Source organism: Nansenia antarctica (genome assembly GCF_963989245.1).
Source record: "Nansenia antarctica genome assembly, chromosome: 1".
NCBI classification, from domain to species: domain Eukaryota; kingdom Metazoa; phylum Chordata; class Actinopteri; order Argentiniformes; family Microstomatidae; genus Nansenia; species Nansenia antarctica.
The window spans coordinates 114,625,110-114,647,002 of NC_137674.1; the positions used below are offsets into that span (position 1 = coordinate 114,625,110).

Below are 21,893 nucleotides of genomic sequence, written 5' to 3' on the forward strand. Positions count from 1 at the left end.
CCCTGCCACCCCCCCCCCCCCCATCCCCGTTCGCTAACTATGTGTTCTATGTGTCATGTTATCTGTTGCTTGTTGTTTCTGTGTTTTCCGTTTCTCCCATATTGTCAGCGTCTTTGAGCCTCGGAAAAGCGCTATATACATTTTATGAATTATTATTATTATTATTAAACACATAAATAACACATACCAGGATTACTTGAGATATATAATTTTAATAAACATCCAAAACATCAGTCATTAAAAATCTCTCTCTCTCTCTCATGACAGACAGACACCCTTCTCTCTGCATACAGACAGACAGACACCCTTCTCTCTGCATACAGACAGACAGACAGACAGTCACCCTTCTCTCTGCATACAGACAGACAGACAGACAGTCACCCTTCTCTCTGCATACAGACAGACAGTCAGTCACCCTTCTCTCTGCATACAGACAGACAGACAGTCACCCTTCTCTCTGCATACAGACAGACAGTCACCCTTCCCTCTGCATACAGACAGACAGACACCCTTCTCTCTGCATACAGACATACAGACACACAGTCACGCTTCTCTCTGCATACAGACAGACATACAGACAGTCAGTCACCCTTCTCTCTGCATACAGACAGACAGACACCCTTCTCTCTGCATACAGTCAGACAGACAGACAGACAGTCACCCTTCTCTCTGCATACAGACAGACAGTCACCCTTCTCTCTGCATACAGACAGACATACAGACAGTCAGTCACCCTTCTCTCTGCATACAGACAGACAGACACCCTTCTCTCTGCATACAGTCAGACAGACAGACAGTCAGTCACCCTTCTCTCTGCATACAGACAGACAGTCACCCTTCTCTCTGCATACAGACAGACAGACAGACAGACAGTCACCCTTCCCTCTGCATACAGACACACAGTTCTGAAATCAGGCACTGAGCTGGAAAAATAGAGTATGGCCATGCACAATGTTAAACCTTAGAACGCATTGTAATAACACACTATTGAGACATGGTAATAACATGTTAATAACACTGACTGAGACGCCTGCTGGCTGACATGATCCAGACATGGAAGCACAGTTATGATACTGTATATAACCCTAACCCTGGATATGTATGTTATATATATATATATGGACCAAACCTCTCCATATATACTCGACTGAGGCACCATGACAACAGCACCTGTAGTCTTACAGTATTAGTAGTTAAAGGAACCCATGCTGTTCGTTTTCAGAGAAAAAAAGAAATGAATGAAAGCAGTCATAAAATAAGTTGACATTTCCTATTGACAATCTCAGTTATCCATTTAAAAATCTCTCATAAATATTCTGAAAAGTATTGACAGCTCTATCGTCGTGTGTATATGATGATATTTCAACAATTCCCCCCCAAAAAGAATACAGACAGAAATCCCTGTTAAGTTCCGTGGTGTGTCAGTAGCTAAGGCACTGTACACAATTGCATATGGAAGAAAATAAGTCAGATTTGAGGCTGCAAACGTAAGAAGACTGCACTTTTATAGCGCCTTATTCCAAAGCACTTTACAACGGCCTCTCATTCACCCGTTCACACACACATTCACACACCAATGGCGGCCAAGCTACCATGCTCATTGGGAGCAATTTGGGGTTCGGTGTCTTGCCCAAGGACACTTCGACACGTGGCCAGCCGGGGGCCGAACCGCCGAACCTCAGAGGAACAGCGGCTGCTCCTGGCCGGTCAGCAGGCGGTAGGTGGAGGCGGGCATCGTCTTCAGATGGATCTGAGGAGACGTGATGAAGAAGAAGAAGAGATGACGACGACAACAACAACAACAACAACAACAACAACAGTTCATCGACTAAGAACCTGTGGGGCTCAATTGATGAATTCATGAAATCAACCAAGTCAAGTGAACTCAACATTATTACTCTGTAAAACGACGTCAGCTAAGAAAGTCTTTCATGTGATTATTCTCGTGCACATGGTCTCTGTATCGATCCAACCGTAGAAAACTAGTGTCGATTTACTTCTTCTCTGACTGCCTAAAGGAAAAAAAGTTAAATACATGCTGACAAGCTTTTCTGACACTGACAACATATCGCAGGCCAACAGGCTAACAGTCTAACAGGCTAACAGACTAACAGGCTAACAGGCTAACAGTCTAACAGGCTAACAGACTAACAGACTAACAGGCTAACAGGCTAACAGGCTAACAGGCTAACAGACTAACAGACTAACAGGCTAACAGACTAACAGACTAACAGTCTAACAGGCTAACAGACTAACAGTCTAACATACTAACAGACTAACAGACTAACAGACTAACAGGCTAACAGACTAACAGACTAACAGGCTAACAGACAGACTAACAGGCTAACAGTCTAACAGTCTAACAGACTAACAGACTAACAGACTAACAGGCTAACAGGCTAACAGACTAACAGGCTAACAGACTAACAGGCTAACAGACTAACAGACTAACAGACTAACAGACTAACAGACTAACAGACTAACAGACTAACAGACAGACTAACAGACTAACAGACTAACAGACTAACAGACTAACAGACTAACAGACTAACAGACAGACTAACAGACTAACAGACTAACAGACTAACAGACTAACAGACTAACAAGCTAACAGACTAACAGGCTAACAGACTAACAGACTAACAGGCTAACAGACTAACAGACTAACAGACTAACAGGCTAACAGACTAACAGGCTAACAGACTAACAGACTAACAGACTAACAGACTAACAGACTAACATACTAACAGACTAACAGGCTAACAGACAGACTAACAGGCTAACAGACAGACTAACAGACTAACAGTCTAACAGACTAACAGACTAACAGACTAACAGACTAACAGACTAACAGACTAACAGACTAACAGACTAACAGACTAACAGACTAACAGACTAACAGGCTAACAGACTAACAGACTAACAGACTAACAGGCTAACAGGCTAACAGACTAACAGACTAACAGGCTAACAGACTAACAGGCTAACAGACAGACTAACAGGCTAACAGACAGACTAACAGACTAACAGTCTAACAGGCTAACAGGCTAACAGACTAACAGACTAACAGTCTAACAGACTAACAGACTAACAGACTAACAGACTAACAGACTAACAGAATAACAGACTAACAGACTAACAGGCTAACAGACTAACAGACTAACAGGCTAACAGCCTAACAGACTAACAGACTAACAGGCCAACAGGCTAACAGACTAACAGACTAACAGACTAACAGGCTAACAGACTAACAGACTAACAGACAGTCTAACAGGCTAACAGGCTAACAGACTAACAGACTAACAGACTAACAGACTAACAGGCTAACAGGCTAACAGGCTAACAGACTAACAGACTAACAGACTAACAGACTAACAGACTAACAGACTAACAGGCTAACAGGCTAACAGGCTAACAGACTAACAGGCTAACAGGCTAACAGACTAACAGGCTAACAGACTAACAGACTAACAGGCTAACAGGCTAACAGACTAACAGACTAACAGACTAACAGACTAACAGACTAACAGGCTAACAGGCTAACAGACTAACAGACTAACAGGCTAACAGACTAACAGACTAACAGGCTAACAGACTAACAGACTAACAGACTAACAGGCTAACAGACTAACAGGCTAACAGGCTAACAGACGAACAGACTAACAGACTAACAGACTAACAGACTAACAGACTAACAGACTAACAGTCTAACAGACTGACAGACTGACAGACTGACAGACTAACAGACAGACTAACAGACTAACAGACTAACAGACTAACAGACGAACAGACTAACAGACTAACAGACTAACAGACTAACAGTCTAACAGACTAACAGACTAACAGACTAACAGACTAACAGACTAACAGACTAACAGGCTAACAGACTAACAGACAGACAGACTAACAGACTAACAGACTAACAGGCTAACAGGCTAACAGGCTAACAGACTAACAGACTAACAGTCTAACAGGCTAACAGACTAACAGGCTAACTGACTAACAGGCTAACAGGCTAACAGTCTAACAGACTAACAGACTAACAGACTAACAGACTAACAGGCTAACAGGCTAACAGGCTAACAGACTAACAGACTAACAGACTAACAGACTAACAGACTAACAAGCTAACAGACTAACAGACTAACAGACTAACAGACTAACAGACTAACAGACTAACAGACTAACAGGCTAACAGACTAACAGACTAACAGGCTAACAGACTAACAGGCTAACAGACTAACAGACTAACAGACTAACAGACTAACAGACTAACAGACTAACAGACTAACAGACTAACAGGCTAACAGACTAACAGACTAACAGACTAACAGACTAACAGACTAACAGACTAACAGACTAACAGACTAACAGGCTAACAGGCTAACAGGCTAACAGACTAACAGACTAGCAGACTAACAAGCTAACAGACTAACAGACTAACAGACTAACAGACTAACAGACTAACAGGCTAACAGACTAACAGGCTAACAGGCTAACAGGCTAACAGACTAACAGACTAACAAGCTAACAGACTAACAGGCTAACAGGCTAACAGGCTAACAGACTAACAGGCTAACAGGCTAACAGGCTAACAGACTAACAGGCTAACAGGCTAACAGGCTAACAGGCTAACAGACTAACAGGCTAACAGTCTAACAGTCTAACAGGCTAACAGACTAACAGGCTAACAGGCTAACAGGCTAACAGTCTAACAGGCTAACAGACTAACAGACTAACAGGCTAACAGGCTAACAGACTAACAGGCTAACAGACTAACAGACTAACAGGCTAACAGACTAACAGACTAACAGTCTAACAGGCTAACAGACTAACAGACTAACAGTCTAACAGACTAACAGACTAACAGGCTAACAGACTAACAGACTAACAGACTAACAGACTAACAGACTAACAGACTAACAGACTAACAGGCTAACAGGCTAACAGGCTAACAGACTAACAGACTAACAAGCTAACAGACTAACAGACTAACAGACTAACAGGCTAACAGGCTAACAGGCTAACAGACTAACAGGCTAACAGGCTAACAGACTAACAGACTAACAGGCTAACAGGCTAACAGACTAACAGACTAACAGACTAACAAGCTAACAGACTAACAGGCTAACAGGCTAACAGGCTAACAGGCTAACAGACTAACAGGCTAACAGACTAACAGACTAACAGGCTAACAGGCTAACAGACTAACAGACTAACAGATTAACAGACTAACAGGCTAACAGACTAACAGACTAACAGGCTAACAGGCTAACAGACTAACAGACTAACAGGCTAACAGGCTAACAGGCTAACAGACTAACAGGCTAACAGGCTAACAGACTAACAGACTAACAGACTAACAGACTAACAGTCTAACAGGCTAACAGACTAACAGACTAACAGACTAACAGGCTAACAGGCTAACAGACTAACAGACTAACAGACTAACAGACTAACAGGCTAACAGGCTAACAGGCTAACAGACTAACAGACTAACAGACTAACAGACTAACAAGCTAACAGACTAACAGGCTAACAGGCTAACAGGCTAACAGACTAACAGACTAACAGGCTAACAGGCTAACAGACTAACAGACTAACAGACTAACAGACTAACAGGCTAACAGACTAACAGGCTAACAGGCTAACAGACTAACAGACTAACAGACTAACAGACTAACAGGCTAACAGGCTAACAGGCTAACAGGCTAACAGACTAACAGACTAACAGACTAACAGGCTAACAGACTAACAGTCTAACAGACTAACAGACTAACAGACTAACAGACTAACAGACTAACAGACTGACAGACTGACAGACTGACAGACTGACAGACTAACAGGCTAACAGACTAACAGACTAACAGACTAACAGACTAACAGGCTAACAGACTAACAGACTAACAGGCTAACAGGCTAACAGACTAACAGGCTAACAGGCTAACAGGCTAACAGACTAACAGGCTAACAGACTAACAGACTAACAGGCTAACAGACTAACAGACTAACAGACTAACAGACTAACAGACTAACAGGCTAACAGACTAACAGACTAACAGACTAACAGACTAACAGACTAACAGGCTAACAGGCTAACAGACTAACAGGCTAACAGGCTAACAGGCTAACAGGCTAACAGACTAACAGACTAACAGACTAACAGGCTAACAGACTAACAGACTAACAGGCTAACAGGCTAACAGGCTAACAGACTAACAGCTAACAGACTAACAGACTAACAGACTAACAGGCTAACAGGCTAACAGGCTAACAGGCTAACAGGCTAACAGGGAACCATGGGAGAGAAGCTCATATGAGCTGGGGTTGGGGGGTTGGGGGGTTGGGGGGTTGGGGGGTAGGGGGGGTTGTCTCCCTTGTTTACCTCTCCGATGGCGTTGGTCAGGATGTGGATGATCTTGTCGTGGGGCGTGGCCACCACACTCTGCCCGTTGATCTCTATGATGCGGTGGCCCACGCGGATGCCCCCCCGCTCAGCGATGCCCCCCCGCATCAGACTGCAGATCTGAGGAGACGGAGAAGTTCAGAAGGCTGGTACATAGTTCTAGAGGGCTGATTCAGAGTTCTAGAGGGCTGGTACATAGTTGTAGAGGGCTGGTACATAGTTCTAGACGGCTGGTACATAGTTCTAGACGGCTGGTACATAGTTCTAGACGGCTCAGATACAAACCTACTGCAGGAGAGACTCTTCGGATTCATAGACAATCAGACAACAATGTTCCCAGTGTGAAATCAAGACATTTTGTGGGGGCGTTTACTTACGGTACTTGTGACAAAAAAACAATAAATTAACTGTCACTTACTATCCCGTCCTCCACGCTGAAGCCCAACTGGAACTTGGGGTCTGGCCGCTTGATGATCGCCATGGTGACGGGAGGGCAGTGGACGATGCTGAGCTTCACCTCCGCCTGGTTCTTCAGATCCTGTTTGGAAGAATGATGAGGAGGAGGTTAGATGGTGAGGAGGTCAGATGGTGAGGAGGTCAGATGGTGAGGAGGTCAGATGGTGAGGAGGTTAGATGATGAGGAGGTCAGATGGTGAGGAGGTCAGATGATGAGGAGGTCAGATGGTGAGGAGGTTAGATGATGAGGAGGAGGTCAGATGATGAGGAGGAGGTCAGATGATGAGGAGGAGGTCAGATGGTGAGGAGGTCAGATGGTGAGGAGGTCAGATGGTGAGGAGGTTAGATGGTGAGGAGGTTAGATGATGAGGAGGTCAGATGGTGAGGAGGTCAGATGATGAGGAGGTCAGATGATGAGGAGGAGGTCAGATGGTGAGGAGGTCAGATGGTGAGGAGGAGGTCAGATGGTGAGGAGGTCAGATGATGAGGAGGAGGTCAGATGGTGAGGAGGTTAGATGATGAGGAGGTTAGATGATGAGGAGGTTAGATGATGAGGAGGAGGTCAGATGGTGAGGAGGTCAGATGGTGAGGAGGAGGTCAGATGGTGAGGAGGTCAGATGGTGAGGAGGAGGTCAGATGGTGAGGAGGTCAGATGATGAGGAGGTCAGATGGTGAGGAGGAGGTCAGATGATGAGGAGGAGGTCAGATGATGAGGAGGTCAGATGATGAGGAGGTCAGATGGTGAGGAGGTTAGATGATGAGGAGGTCAGATGATGATGAGGAGGTCAGATGATGAGGAGGTCAGATGGTGAGGAGGTCAGATGGTGAGGAGGTTAGATGGTGAGGAGGTTAGATGATGAGGAGGTCAGATGGTGAGGAGGTCAGATGATGAGGAGGTCAGATGGTGAGGAGGTCAGATGATGAGGAGGTCAGATGATGAGGAGGTCAGATGATGAGGAGGAGGTCAGATGGTGAGGAGGTCAGATGGTGAGGAGGAGGTCAGATGGTGAGGAGGTCAGATGGTGAGGAGGTCAGATGATGAGGAGGTCAGATGGTGAGGAGGAGGTCAGATGATGAGGAGGAGGTCAGATGATGAGGAGGTCAGATGATGAGGAGGTCAGATGGTGAGGAGGTTAGATGATGAGGAGGTCAGATGATGAGGAGGTCAGATGATGAGGAGGTCAGATGGTGAGGAGGTCAGATGAGGAGGAGGTCAGATGATGATGAGGAGGTCAGATGGTGAGGAGGTCAGATGGTGAGGAGGAGGTCAGATGATGAGGAGGTCAGATGGTGAGGAGGTCAGATGGTGAGGAGGTCAGATGGTGAGGAGGTCAGATGGTGAGGAGGTCAGATGGTGAGGAGGTTAGATGATGAGGAGGAGGTCAGATGGTGAGGAGGTTAGATGATGAGGAGGAGGTCAGATGGTGAGGAGGTCAGATGGTGAGGAGGTTAGATGATGAGGAGGAGGTCAGATGGTGAGGAGGAGGTTAGATGATGAGGAGGTTAGATGGTGAGGAGGTTAGATGGTGAGGAGGTTAGATGGTGAAGTCAGGAGTAGTAATACCATAAAATAACAATCGATTCCTAACACTAGGACAGCAACCATCGTCAAGTGTATTTCAATTTCGGGAAACTACAATGCCCTCCAGTGGATTTTCCAGTTACTGCAGGCTCACACATCCCAGATAGCCGTTCACACACACATTCACACACCAATGGTGGCAACTAAGCTACCATGCAAGGCACCGGCCCGCTCACTGGGAGCAATTTGGAGTTCGGTGTCTTGCCCAAGGACCACGTGGCCAGCCGGGGCTCGAACCGCCAATCTTCTGACCTTGCGATCATTAGATTATGTATCTATCCATCCCTCCATCCATCCATCTCTATATCCCTCCCTCCCTCCCTCCCTCCCCCCCCTCCTCCCCCCCCCCTCCCCCCCCCCCTCCCTCCCTCCCTCCCTCCCTCCCATCCTCTCCCCCTCCCTCCCTCCCTCCCTCCCATCCTCTCCCCCTCCCTCCCTCCCCCCCTCCCTCCCATCCTCTCCCCCTCCCTCCCTCCCTCCCTCCCTCCCTCCCTCCTCCCTCCCTCCCTCCTCCCTCCCTCCCTCCCTCCCCCCCTCCCTCCCTCCCCCCCTCCCCCCCTCCCTCCCATCCTCTCCCCCTCCCTCCCTCCCTCCCTCCCTCCCTCTCCCCCTCCCTCCCCTCCCCCCAGTCTTACTCTGATGATGCCGTGACAGGTGTTGATGGGCAGGCCCACCAGGCTGGTGCTGTTGACAGACATGATGCGGTCTCCGATGCTGAGCTCTCCGCTCCGCTCCGCCGGGCCGCCGTGCAGCAGGTTGGCCACCACCACCGTGGGCAGGATGCTGCCCCACCCAGACTCCACCACCGCCACCCCCAGGATGTCCCCCGACGCCTTGGAGATCACCACCTGGAGGGACGGACAGACAGACGGTTTAGAGAGACAGAGGACACCTGGACAGACAGACGGGTTAGAGGGAGGGACAGAGGACAGATACACGGGTTAGAGAGACAGAGGACACCTGGAGGGACAAACAGACAGAGGGTTTAGAGAGAGAGACAGAGGACCACCTGGGACAGACAGACACACGGGTTAGAGAGACAGAGGACACCTGGAGGGACAGACAGACAGACTGTTTAGAGAGAGAGACAGAGGACCACCTAGGACAGACACACGGGTTAGAGGGAGAGACAGAGGACAGACACCTGGAGGACAGACACACGGGTTAGAGGGAGACAGAGGACACCTGGAGGGACAGACAGACAGAGGGTTTAGAGAGAGAGACAGAGGACACCTGGAGGGACAGACAGACCGAGGGTTTAGAGAGAGAGACAGAGGACACCTGGAGGGACAGACAGACAGACGGTTTAGAGAGAGAGACAGAGGACCACCTAGGGATGGACACACGGGTTAGAGGGACAGAGGACACTAACAGGTAGGGACCACCTGGGACAGACAGACACACGGGTTAGAGAGAGAGACAGAGGACAGACACACGGGTTAGAGGGAGAGACAGAGGACACCTGGATGGACAGACAGAGTCACAGAAGTGTAGGGTAAGGTTTATATGTGTTAGGGTTATGTAGGGTTATAGGGGTTAGGTTAGGGTTCCATCTCACCTCCCTGATGTTGTCAGAGTCAGAGAAGTGTAGGGTTATAGGGCTGGGTTTCCGTTAACCGGTAATTACCGGTCTTTGTCCGGTAAAATTTGTTGAAGTCCGACAAATTGAAAAGTCGTCGGACATATTGTCCGGTGAAAATAATTCCCTTTGAATACAATTCGCTAAAGTTCACATTCTGATTCCTTCTATTTTAAAAAAGACGAATATATAGGCTATGTATTTCTTTTATTATGATATGATTTGACACCGGCATGATGATGACTCCTAATGTGTAGGCCGGCCTATGCGAAACAGCGCACAGGTGCCACATGGGATTGATGCCAGATGGGATTACAGCCTAACCAGTCTATTACCGCTTAAACCCAGTAGCCCATTCGGCGGTAACCCATGCCTATCTGGCAACCCTGCCAACCCGTCCACCATAATAATACGCAAACGTTGCAGCTCAAAGTGCACCATAGCGAGCGATTAAATTAATGTAAACATGGCAAAACAAAGTAAGCTTAGCAATTACTTCATGAAACCAAGCAACAATGAGTCTGAGGAGAAGTCTGGCTCTGAAGAGATGGAGGCGGCTGACGCCGTCGTGGTGAGCACCGGTTGCGCGAACAATTGCGGGACAACGCGTGCGTGTCCGACGCCCGGCTGGAGGAGCTGCTGGCTCGGGCGCTGGAGGCCAGTAACTACGGCGTGTCCGTGCTGGGGAACTCCAGCGAACCCAACTGGGATTTCATCTCCTCCCTGTTTTTCACCAGCACCGTGCTGACCACCACGGGTGAGTGCGTGTGTGTGTATGTGTGTGTGTGTGTGTGTGTGTGTGTGTGTGTGTGTGTGTGTGCGTGTCTGTGTGTGCGTGTGTGTGTGTGTGTGTGTGTGTGTGTGTGAGACAGCGAGTGAGAGAGAGAGAAAAAAACTAATTAAAATGTCATCGTATCCCAGCCTGCAATTGTTTCTCAATAAACAGTTATGTTCTCCTCATTGTCATACTCCCGAGTCCGATTAAGTATGATTTGACAGGCAGCTAAACGAAATGCCTTCCCAACCAGCGAGACCTGGTTATAGAAATGACGTTGTTTTATTGATAAAAAAAGGGTAAAACTGGAAAGAGAAAATAGAAAACTCACATTAATCCCAAACAATTTAACAAACTTCAGTTAACGTAATGTGGAGTCCGTTCATTGATCGATGCTGTCTGTTCAGTTCCCAGTGAGGCGCCCGTTCAGCGCTGGACATAATGGCATAGCGCGCATGCGTCAAATCATGTTATATTATTATATATTATATAACTCGCATCTAATCGTATCGGATGAGAAATAGACATTAAATGGCATATATAGGCCGCTACACAACAGTAATCACCGCGACAAACAGCTATATTATATTTTAATTATTAAATTATTATTTAATTATGATGACCGGAATAATTCACGTTTGTCCGGTAAATCGGAATCTTCCCGGACACGATGTCCGACGGCAAATTTTTCTAACGGAAACCCTGTTATAGGGGTTAGGTTAGGGTTAGGGTTAGGGGTTAGGGGTTAGGGTTATAGGGGTTAGGTTAGGGTTAGGGTTCCATCTCACCTCCCTGATGTTGTCAGAGTCAGAGAAGTGCACCAGGTCTCCGTTGTAGAGCTCCTGGGTTCCCAGGTAGTCACTGTACTCGCTGGGCCGCAGCTGACTGGCCGTGATGCCGTTGGCCTGGAGGAACTGCTGGTACGCCACGCCGAAGGCCTGGCCTATAGCCTGGGCTATGACCTGGGCCTGGAGAGGGGGAGAGAGGTAGGGTTAGGCCTGGCCTATAGCCTGGGCTATGACCTGGGCCTGGAGAGGGGGAGAGAGGTAGGGTTAGGCCTGGCCTATAGCCTGGGCTATGACCTGGGCCTGGAGAGGGGGAGAGAGGTAGGGTTAGGCCTGGCCTATGGCCTGGGCTATGACCTGGGCCTAGGGAGGGAGAGAGAGATTAGGGTTAGGCCTGGGCTATCACCTGGGCCTAGGGAGGGAGAGGTAGGGTTAGGCCTGGGCTATGGAGAGGTAGGGTTAGGTTAGGCTATCACCTGGGCCTGGAGGGGGAGAGGGAGGTTAGGGTTAGGCCTGGGCTATGACCTGGGCCTGGAGGGAGAGAGAGGTAGGGTTAGGCCTGGGCTATGGCCTGGAGGGAGAGAGGTTAGGTTAGCCCTGGGCTATGGCCTGGAGGTCAGAGGGAGAGGGGCTGTCAGTCTTCTCATCCTCAGCCCTCCAGAGAGTCCTCCTCACAAACACACTCTAGCTCAGTCGTGTGCGATATGTTTGTGTGTCTTTCTTCATTTTGCTTTGCTTGCTCTAATTGTAAATATGATTTAATTGTTTTTCTTTTAACTAACGTATTTCAGGCTGCATGTTAACAACTTGCCGAGGACTTTCCAGCTGGAGGTCAGCCAAGTAGGCTGAAGCTGCTCCATGTACTGCTTACTGTTAGTTAATGGAAACTCTCCACGAAACTATAAACTAATAAACTAAACTAAACATGAAATATGCCGAAGCCAAACCGTAAGACGTGGCCCATTCCATGGCTAACGATGACGTTAAACCCTAACCCAGGGCTTGACGCTTACCTTTTCCCCAGGTAGCACTGTGCTACCATGTTGAAAAATGTAGTAGCACACCAAGAATTTCAGTAGCACAATGAAAATTGCGCAATTTTCGTCAACAACGACAACAAATTATCATAATCATAACATATCAAAATTATCATAACCGGCTCTTGGCCGTAATAAAAATGGAGACTCACACAATGTAAAGGGGAAGTAAGAATCTTAATTTCAGTTGGCCCACGGTTCGGTATGAACCTCGGTTTTTGGGTCACGGTTCACGGTTCGTTTTTGTTTTTGTTTCAAATGCTACTATTTATTTACAAACTGTTACTTTATTTTGCTTATACTTATGGAACTTTAACATTTAGACACATTCCAGAATATGACTGGTAAATTGTATAATATAAATATATATAAACAAAACACTTTCAAATGTAAAAAAATTACATAAACACTTTCAAATGTGACGTGTTGTGGATTGGAACTACGGATCATAAACTTTCAAATGATGTGTCATACATTGAAATCCGAAAAAAGATGAAGTTAGAGTCATTTGAATGTTAGACATCAGGCACATATAGGGTTAACCTCTTTGTAATGAAACCGGAAGCAAACGCTGCTAGCAGCTAGCGGCTAACAAAACACAGCGCTACGAACTATGAGAGCTGTATCCCATATACCCATTATGCGCATTTTAAGCGCATATAGGACTCGCGTGAAGCATTTCTGCGACACGCGTTTCTGTTCACTGTTTTCATTCCCTCATCGCTTATACACATAGGTTTGACTGCGCATGACAGTAGTTCAGCAGTTAGTCGCACTGGTGCGATTGAATGTATTTCCAAGTCGCACAGAAATATATTCACTCGCAAATGCGACCAAAACAGTCGCACTGTCGAGCCCTGCCTAACCCTAACCCTAACCAGAACCCATTAATCTTAATCTGACCCTGAAGGACCACCTGATGTTCAGAACCCATTAACCTTAACCTGACCCTGAAGGACCACCTGATGTTCGTCTTGACCAGATCTTAACCTGACCCTGAAGGACCACCTGATGTTCGTCTTGACCAGATCTTAACCTGACCCTGAAGGACCACCTGATGTTCGTCTTGACCAGATCTTAACCTGACCCTGAAGGACCACCTGATGTTCGTCTTGACCAGATCTTAACCTGACCCTGAAGGACCACCTGATGTTCGTCTTGACCAGATCATGTTTGTGATCATGTTTTCAAAACACGTTCAATCAATTACTTGGTTTGCTTACTTGGCCCTGGACTGTACAGACAGACAGACAGACAGACAGACAGACAGACAGACAGACAGACAGGCTCACAGTGGGCCCTGGACCAGACAGACAGACAGACAGACAGACAGACAGACAGACAGGTCTGTTCGGCACGTTGAGCTGCATTCTGATGTCTGAAAGGTTCTATATGAATAAAGCTGCTTCTGTGTCATTATTAGAACAGTAAACGTGTCGCTGACTGACTCACGTCATCGGAGCTGAACACGTGGCAGATCATACAGCACTTCCTCTGGGGCCCGGGGGAGCTGGTAGCGGTGTTAGCGCTGGTAGCCGTGTTAGCGCTGTTAGCCGCGGCGGCCTCCGGTCCTCTGCGCCCGGCTGGTTTCCTGCGGGCCATCAGAACCACGATGCTGCCGATGTCGGCGATGTAGGAGATCATCTGGAGGGAGTGGTCCATCATGGCCTCCTGAGGAACACAGGGGAACGAGGGGTTAACAGACCAGGGGAACCAGGGGTTAACAGACCAGGGGAACCAGGGGTTAACAGACCAGGGGAACGAGGGGAACCAGGGGTTAACAGACCAGGGGAACCAGGGGTTAACAGACCAGGAGAACTAGGGGTTAACAGACCAGGGGAACCAGGGGAATCAGGGGTTAACAGACCAGGGGTTAACAGACCAGGAGAACTAGGGGTTAACAGACATGGGGAACCAGGGGTTAACAGACCAGGGGTTAACAGACCAGGAGAACAAGGGGTTAACAGACCAGGGGAACCAGGGGTTAACAGACCAGGGGTTAACAGACCAGGGCCCCTAAACTAATTTGAGTATATATAAATATATATATTATGTAAATGTCCACAGTCTTTGGATCTGAGGAGGCAGCAAGCAGCGGGTTAGCAGCTCTGAGCAGCCATGCAGCCATGCAGAACACAGAACGCCGACACACACTGACCCAGTTCTACTCTTGACTATCCGATTGTTCAGGAAAAGGGCTCAGATTAGATTAGACAAGGAGAGAACACTCAGAGAGAACACTCAGAACACTCAGACAGAACACTCAGACAGAACACTCAGAGAGAACACTCAGACAGAACACTCAGACAGAACACTCAGACAGAACACTCAGAGGGAACACTCAGACAGAACACTCAGACAGAACACTCAGAGGGAACACTCAGACAGAACACTCAGACAGAACACTCAGACAGAACACTCAGACAGAACACTCAGACAGAACACTCAGACAGAACACTCAGAGGGAACACTCAGAGAGAACACTCAGACAGAACACTCAGAGAGAACACTCAGAGAGAACACTCAGACAGAACACTCAGACAGAACACTCAGACAGAACACTCAGACAGAACACTCAGACAGAACACTCAGACAGAACACTCAGACAGAACACTCAGACAGAACACTCAGACAGAACACTCAGACGGAACACTCAGACAGAACACTCAGAGAGAACACTCAGACAGAACACTCAGACAGAACACTCAGACAGACAGAACACTCAGACAGAACACTCAGAGAGAACACTCAGACAGAACACTCAGACAGAACACTCAGAGAGAACACTCAGACAGAACACTCAGAGAGAACACTCAGAGAGAACACTCAGACAGACAGAACACTCAGACAGAACACTCAGACAGAACACTCAGAGAGAACACTCAGACAGAACACTCAGACAGAACACTCAGAGGGAACACTCAGACAGAACACTCAGACAGAACACTCAGACAGAACACTCAGACAGAACACTCAGACAGAACACTCAGAGAGAACACTCAGAGAGAACACTCAGAGAGAACACTCAGACAGAACACTCAGACAGAACACTCAGACAGAACACTCAGACAGAACACTCAGACAGAACACTCAGACAGAACACTCAGAGGGAACACTCAGAGAGAACACTCAGAGAGAACACTCAGACAGAACACTCAGAGAGAACACTCAGACAGAACACTCAGACAGAACACTCAGACAGAACACTCAGACAGAACACTCAGACAGAACACTCAGACAGAACACTCAGACAGAACACTCAGACAGAACACTCAGACAGAACACTCAGACAGAACACTCAGACAGAACACTCAGACAGAACACTCAGAGGGAACACTCAGACAGAACACTCAGACAGAACACTCAGACAGAACACTCAGAGAGAACACTCAGACAGAACACTCAGACAGAACACTCAGACAGAACACTCAGAGGGAACACTCAGACAGAACACTCAGACAGAACACTCAGACAGAACACTCAGACAGAACACTCAGACAGAACACTCAGACAGAACACTCAGAGGGAACACTCAGAGGGAACACTCAGACAGAACACTCAGACAGAACACTCAGACAGAACACTCAGACAGAACACTCAGAGAGAACACTCAGACAGAACACTCAGACAGAACACTCAGACAGAACACTCAGACAGAACACTCAGAGGGAACACTCAGAGGGAACACTCAGACAGAACACTCAGACAGAACACTCAGACAGAACACTCAGACAGAACACTCAGACAGAACACTCAGACAGAACACTCAGACAGAACACTCAGACAGAACACTCAGAGGGAACACTCAGAGAGAACACTCAGACAGAACACTCAGACAGAACACTCAGAGAGAACACTCAGAGAGAACACTCAGACAGAACACTCAGACAGAACACTCAGAACACTCAGACAGAACACTCAGACAGAACACTCAGAGAGAACACTCAGAGAGAACACTCAGACAGAACACTCAGAGAGAACACTCAGACAGAACACTCAGACAGAACACTCAGACAGAACACTCAGAACACTCAGACAGAACACTCAGACGGAACACTCAGACAGAACACTCAGAGAGAACACTCAGACAGAACACTCAGACAGAACACTCAGAGAGAACACTCAGACAGAACACTCAGAGAGAACACTCAGACAGAACACTCAGACAGAACACTCAGACAGAACACTCAGACAGAACACTCAGACAGAACACTCAGACAGAACACTCAGACAGAACACTCAGACAGAACACTCAGACAGAACACTCAGACAGAACACTCAGACAGAACACTCAGACAGAACACTCAGACAGAACACTCAGACAGAACACTCAGACAGAACACTCAGACAGAACACTCAGACAGAACACTCAGACAGAACACTCAGAGGGAACACTCAGACAGAACACTCAGACAGAACACTCAGACAGAACACTCAGACAGAACACTCAGACAGAACACTCAGACAGACAGAACACTCAGACAGAACACTCAGAGGGAACACTCAGACAGAACACTCAGACAGAACACTCAGAGAGAACACTCAGACAGAACACTCAGACAGAACACTCAGACAGAACGCTCAGACAGAACACTCAGAGAGAACACTCAGAGGGAACACTCAGACAGAACACTCAGACAGAACACTCAGAGAGAACACTCAGAGGGAACACTCAGACAGAACACTCAGACAGAACACTCAGAGAGAACACTCAGAGAGAACACTCAGACAGAACACTCAGAGGGAACACTCAGACAGAACACTCAGACAGAACACTCAGAGGGAACACTCAGACAGAACACTCAGACAGAACACTCAGACAGAACACTCAGAGAGAACCAGCCTCACAGTTCAGACACGCACTGCTGCTGTGGTGCATTCTGGTCTGGCTGATATACTATGTGGTTCTATGCGGGCAACCCTAATGTACCGATATGTTACTATGACAACCCTAATGTACCAATATGTTGCCATGACAACCCTGATGTACCGATACGTTGCCATGACAACACTGCACACACCTGTTTGTCAGCGCTGAGCACCTTGATGCGTTGGGTGGAGATGAAGAGGTCCACCTCCGTCATGGGCTGGGACTCCCCCTCTGGAGCCTGCAGGAGGACAAGAGACACTTTATTAGGAACACCCGTACACCTGGACACCTTCTCATTCATTCAGGTGGTGTAATGAGGTGGGGAATGTTTTCTTGGCACACTTTGGGGCCTGTTAATACCAATCAATCATCTCCTGAACGCCACAGCCTATGTGAGTGTTGTTGCTGACCATGTGCCTCCCTTCATGGCCACAATGTACCGTCTTCTAATGGCTGCTCCCAGCATGGTAATGCACCACGACACAAAGCAGAAGTCGTCTCAAACTGGTTTCATGAACATGACAATGAATCCAACAGAACGCCTTTGGGATGTGGTAGAACCTTTGGGATGTGGTAGAACCTCTGGGATGTGGTAGAACCTTTGGGATGTGGTAGAACCTTTGGGATGTGGTAGAACCTTTGGGATGTGGTAGAACCTTTGGGATGTGGTAGAACCTTTGGGATGTGGTAGAACCTTTGGGATGTGGTAGAACCTTTGGGATGTGGTAGAACACCTTTGGGATGTGGTAGAACAGCTTTGGGATGTGGTAGAACCTTTGGGATGTGGTAGAACCTTTGGGATGTGGTAGAACCTTTGGGATGTGGTAGAACCTTTGGGATGTGGTAGAACCTTTGGGATGTGGTAGAACACCTTTGGGATGTGGTAGAACCTTTGGGATGTGGTAGAACACCTTTGGGATGTGGTAGAACCTTTGGGATGTGGTAGAACCTTTGGGATGTGGTAGAACCTTTGGGATGTGGTAGAACCTTTGGGATGTGGTAGAACCTTTGGGATGTGGTAGAACCTCTGGGATGTGGCAGAACAGCTTTGGGATGTGGTAGAACCTTTGGGATGTGGTAGAACACCTCTGGGATGTGGTAGAACCTCTGGGATGTGGTAGAACCTTTGGGATGTGGTAGAACACCTTTGGGATGTGGTAGAACCTTTGGGATGTGGTAGAACACCTCTGGGATGTGGTAGAACACCTTTGGGATGTGGTAGAACCTCTGGGATGTGGTAGAACCTCTGGGATGTGGTAGAACCTTTGGGATGTGGTAGAACCTCTGGGATGTGGTAGAACCTTTGGGATGTGGTAGAACCTTTGGGATGTGGTAGAACCTCTGGGATGTGGTAGAACACCTTTGGGATGTGGTAGAACCTTTGGGATGTGGTAGAACACCTCTGGGATGTGGTAGAACACCTCTGGGATGTGGTAGAACCTTTGGGATGTGGTAGAACCTTTGGGATGTGGTAGAACCTTTGGGATGTGGTAGAACCTCTGGGATGTGGTAGAACCTTTGGGATGTGGTAGAACCTTTGGGATGTGATAGAACCTTTGGGATGTGGTAGAACCTTTGGGATGTGATAGAACCTTTGGGATGTGGTAGAACCTTTGGGATGTGGTAGAACCTCTGGGATGTGGTAGAACCTTTGGGATGTGGTAGAACCTTTGGGATGTGGTAGAACCTTTGGGATGTGATAGAACCTTTGGGATGTGGTAGAACACCTTTGGGATGTGGTAGAACCTTTGGGATGTGGTAGAACACCTTTGGGATGTGGTAGAACCTTTGGGATGTGGTAGAACCTTTGGGATGTGGTAGAACAGCTTTGGGATGTGGTAGAACCTTTGGGATGTGGTAGAACAGCTTTGGGATGTGGTAGAACCTTTGGGATGTGGTAGAACCTCTGGGATGTGGTAGAACCTTTGGGATGTGGTAGAACAGCTTTGGGATGTGGTAGAACCTTTGGGATGTGGTAGAACAGCTTTGGGATGTGGTAGAACACCTTTGGGATGTGGTAGAACCTTTGGGATGTGGTAGAACCTTTGGGATGTGGCAGAACAGCTTTGGGATGTGGTAGAACCTCTGGGATGTGGCAGAACAGCTTTGGGATGTGGTAGAACCTTTGGGATGTGGTAGAACCTTTGGGATGTGGCAGAACAGCTTTGGGATGTGGCAGAACGGGAGACTCAGATTGAAAGAGCACCTGAAAACACCTGTAACCTGAAAACACCTGTAACCTGAAAACACCTGTAGGAGGTGTGTGACGCAGTCAGGTCATCACGGACCAGAATGTCAAAGGAAAGTTTCCCACATCTTCAACCAGGAAGAATCCAGGCTGTTTAGAGAGCAAAGGGAAGCCCTCCCCAGTGTGTGTGTGTGTGTGTGTGTGTGTGTGTGAGCCCTCCCCAGTCCCCAGTATTAGCTTTGTGTTTCTAAAGTGCTCAGTGAGTGTATATATATAGACTGTATATGTTACGGTACATGTGGGAAAACTAGGGATAGGGTTAGGTGCTAGGGTGCTACGGTTAAGGTTAAGGTTAAGGTTAGGGTTAGGGTTAGGGTTAGGGTTAGGGTTAGGGATAGGGATAGGGATAGTGTAGGAGCCATTCTAGTCCTACATGTTATTTATGTTAATCTTCTAATATTAATTTCGAGTTATTGATTTATGATATTGATTGCTTTAATTTAATTATGATAATATTTGCTTCTAAGCCTATATTCCCTATTTTATGTTATGTAGATTGTTCCTCATGGTCATTCCCCCCTGGTGGTTGGGATGAATGAATATTGGGGATATAAGGGAACAGGAAGGGGATGGTTAATTGGGAGCAAACAAAGTTTCAACGACAGTAATTGACAGTTCAGGACAACACGGTTGTGAACAGTAATTGACAGTTCAATGGTAATGGACAGTTTTGTGGACAGCTATAGACTTACTGACAGGATCGTTAATGTGGACTATGCTGATGGAGCAGGGCTCTACGCTAACCTTTTTCACTAGGGGCACACAAAGAAATTTAGGAGCACAGTGAAAAATGTAATTATAACACATTTTTATTAGTGATTTTGCCATTTTTGCACCAAAATCACACATTGGCCCATGCCTACAGCCCTACTAGACGCAGAGTTGATGGCATTGTATTATGGTAACTAGCTGTGTCAAGTTCTCCTGGTTAGCAGCATGTTCATTCATTCATCCATGTCATGCCTGTCAGCTAGCAGCTAGCAGCCCAGCCAGGCTTTAGGGCTAGGTCTGTCAGCTAGCAGCCCAGCCAGGCCATGCAGAGGTCTGTCTCCATGCTGCCCACCTCCCTGCTGCTGGGTCAGGCTACATCAGTCACACACGGTGGCCAGACAACTCCACATCTAGGGGTATTAAACTACCCCACATCCAGATGACCAGTCCCCAGCCCCATGCTGCCCGGGGTGGTGACATGTGGAGGTGGCCAGCACGGTGCCTCTGCGGCGGCTAGCTGTTAGCACACCACCATCCCCGGGGGTCCCACCTCTCTGCCACACTCAAGTACAACATGTTGCATTTTCATGCCATTAGGCAACTTGCTTCCTAGGGTTTCCTAGGATTAGAGATGCATTTGGACTTCTGGAGTACCTCCACTACTTTCAATGGGTTCTGAAGGTCTGAGAGCTTTCTACTTTCTACCCTGGGTAGTTAACCCTGGTTCAAATCTGGAGAGTGTGGGACCAAATCTGTAGATGTGGTGAGCTAATGAAGCTAATGAAGCTTGAGATGAGAAAAGGGCGCTTGTCTCTTTAAGGCCCAGGAGGGAGTTAGCGATTAGCGATGTTAGCTTAGCGGCAGTTTAACAGAAGTAACTTCACTTTTAACATGACTTCCCGTGGTCGTAGCGGGCTGGCTGACGGCTTAAAATGTGGCCACACGGTTCGCGCAGATTTATTTTTAGAATAAAAAAAATAATAATAAAAAAAATAAAAATAAATCTGTACTCGCACGTGTGCTCGTGAATTTATTTCTCTAGTCGCACAGATGTATTTTTAGTCGCAAATGCGAGTGAAATGGTCACACTGTAGAGCCCTGTGGAGATATATTTATTTTGAGTAAATAAAGGAACGTTTATTTTATTTTTATACACGCGTCACTCTGCCTTTTTGGATACTGTTTGTTGGAACCTACGACTCACCCAATGTAGAGTCTATTTGGATTATTAAGAAGCCTCTACAGATAGGGTTAGGGTTAGACATGCCAGCATGTACCAAGTCACCCTAGCACCTAACCCTAACCCTAGTTTTCCCACATGTACCGTAACATACATATATATATACAGTATATATATGTATTATATAAGAGACATCCAGTCACCTTGATGCGGTCCACGGCCTCCTGGGCCTGCGTCATGCGGGCGTTGGTGGAGGGGTTCTTG

General features: G+C 47.3%; 1 protein-coding gene across 1 annotated transcript in view; it reads right to left on the minus strand.

Annotated features, from left to right (window-relative positions):
- Positions 1 to 201: 201 nt before the first annotated feature.
- Positions 202 to 21,893, minus strand: part of LOC308169807 (amyloid-beta A4 precursor protein-binding family A member 3) — a 27,247-nt gene continuing 5,555 nt past the window's right edge. Inside the window, 8 exon segments of the mRNA XM_080544552.1 lie at positions 202 to 1,750; positions 6,386 to 6,526; positions 6,825 to 6,944; positions 9,080 to 9,292; positions 11,587 to 11,766; positions 14,073 to 14,291; positions 17,642 to 17,728; positions 21,833 to 21,893. The exon segment at positions 21,833 to 21,893 is cut by the window's right edge and continues 85 nt beyond it. Coding sequence (XP_080400678.1) covers positions 1,679 to 1,750; positions 6,386 to 6,526; positions 6,825 to 6,944; positions 9,080 to 9,292; positions 11,587 to 11,766; positions 14,073 to 14,291; positions 17,642 to 17,728; positions 21,833 to 21,893 — 1,093 coding nt within the window. The 3' untranslated portion in view covers positions 202 to 1,678.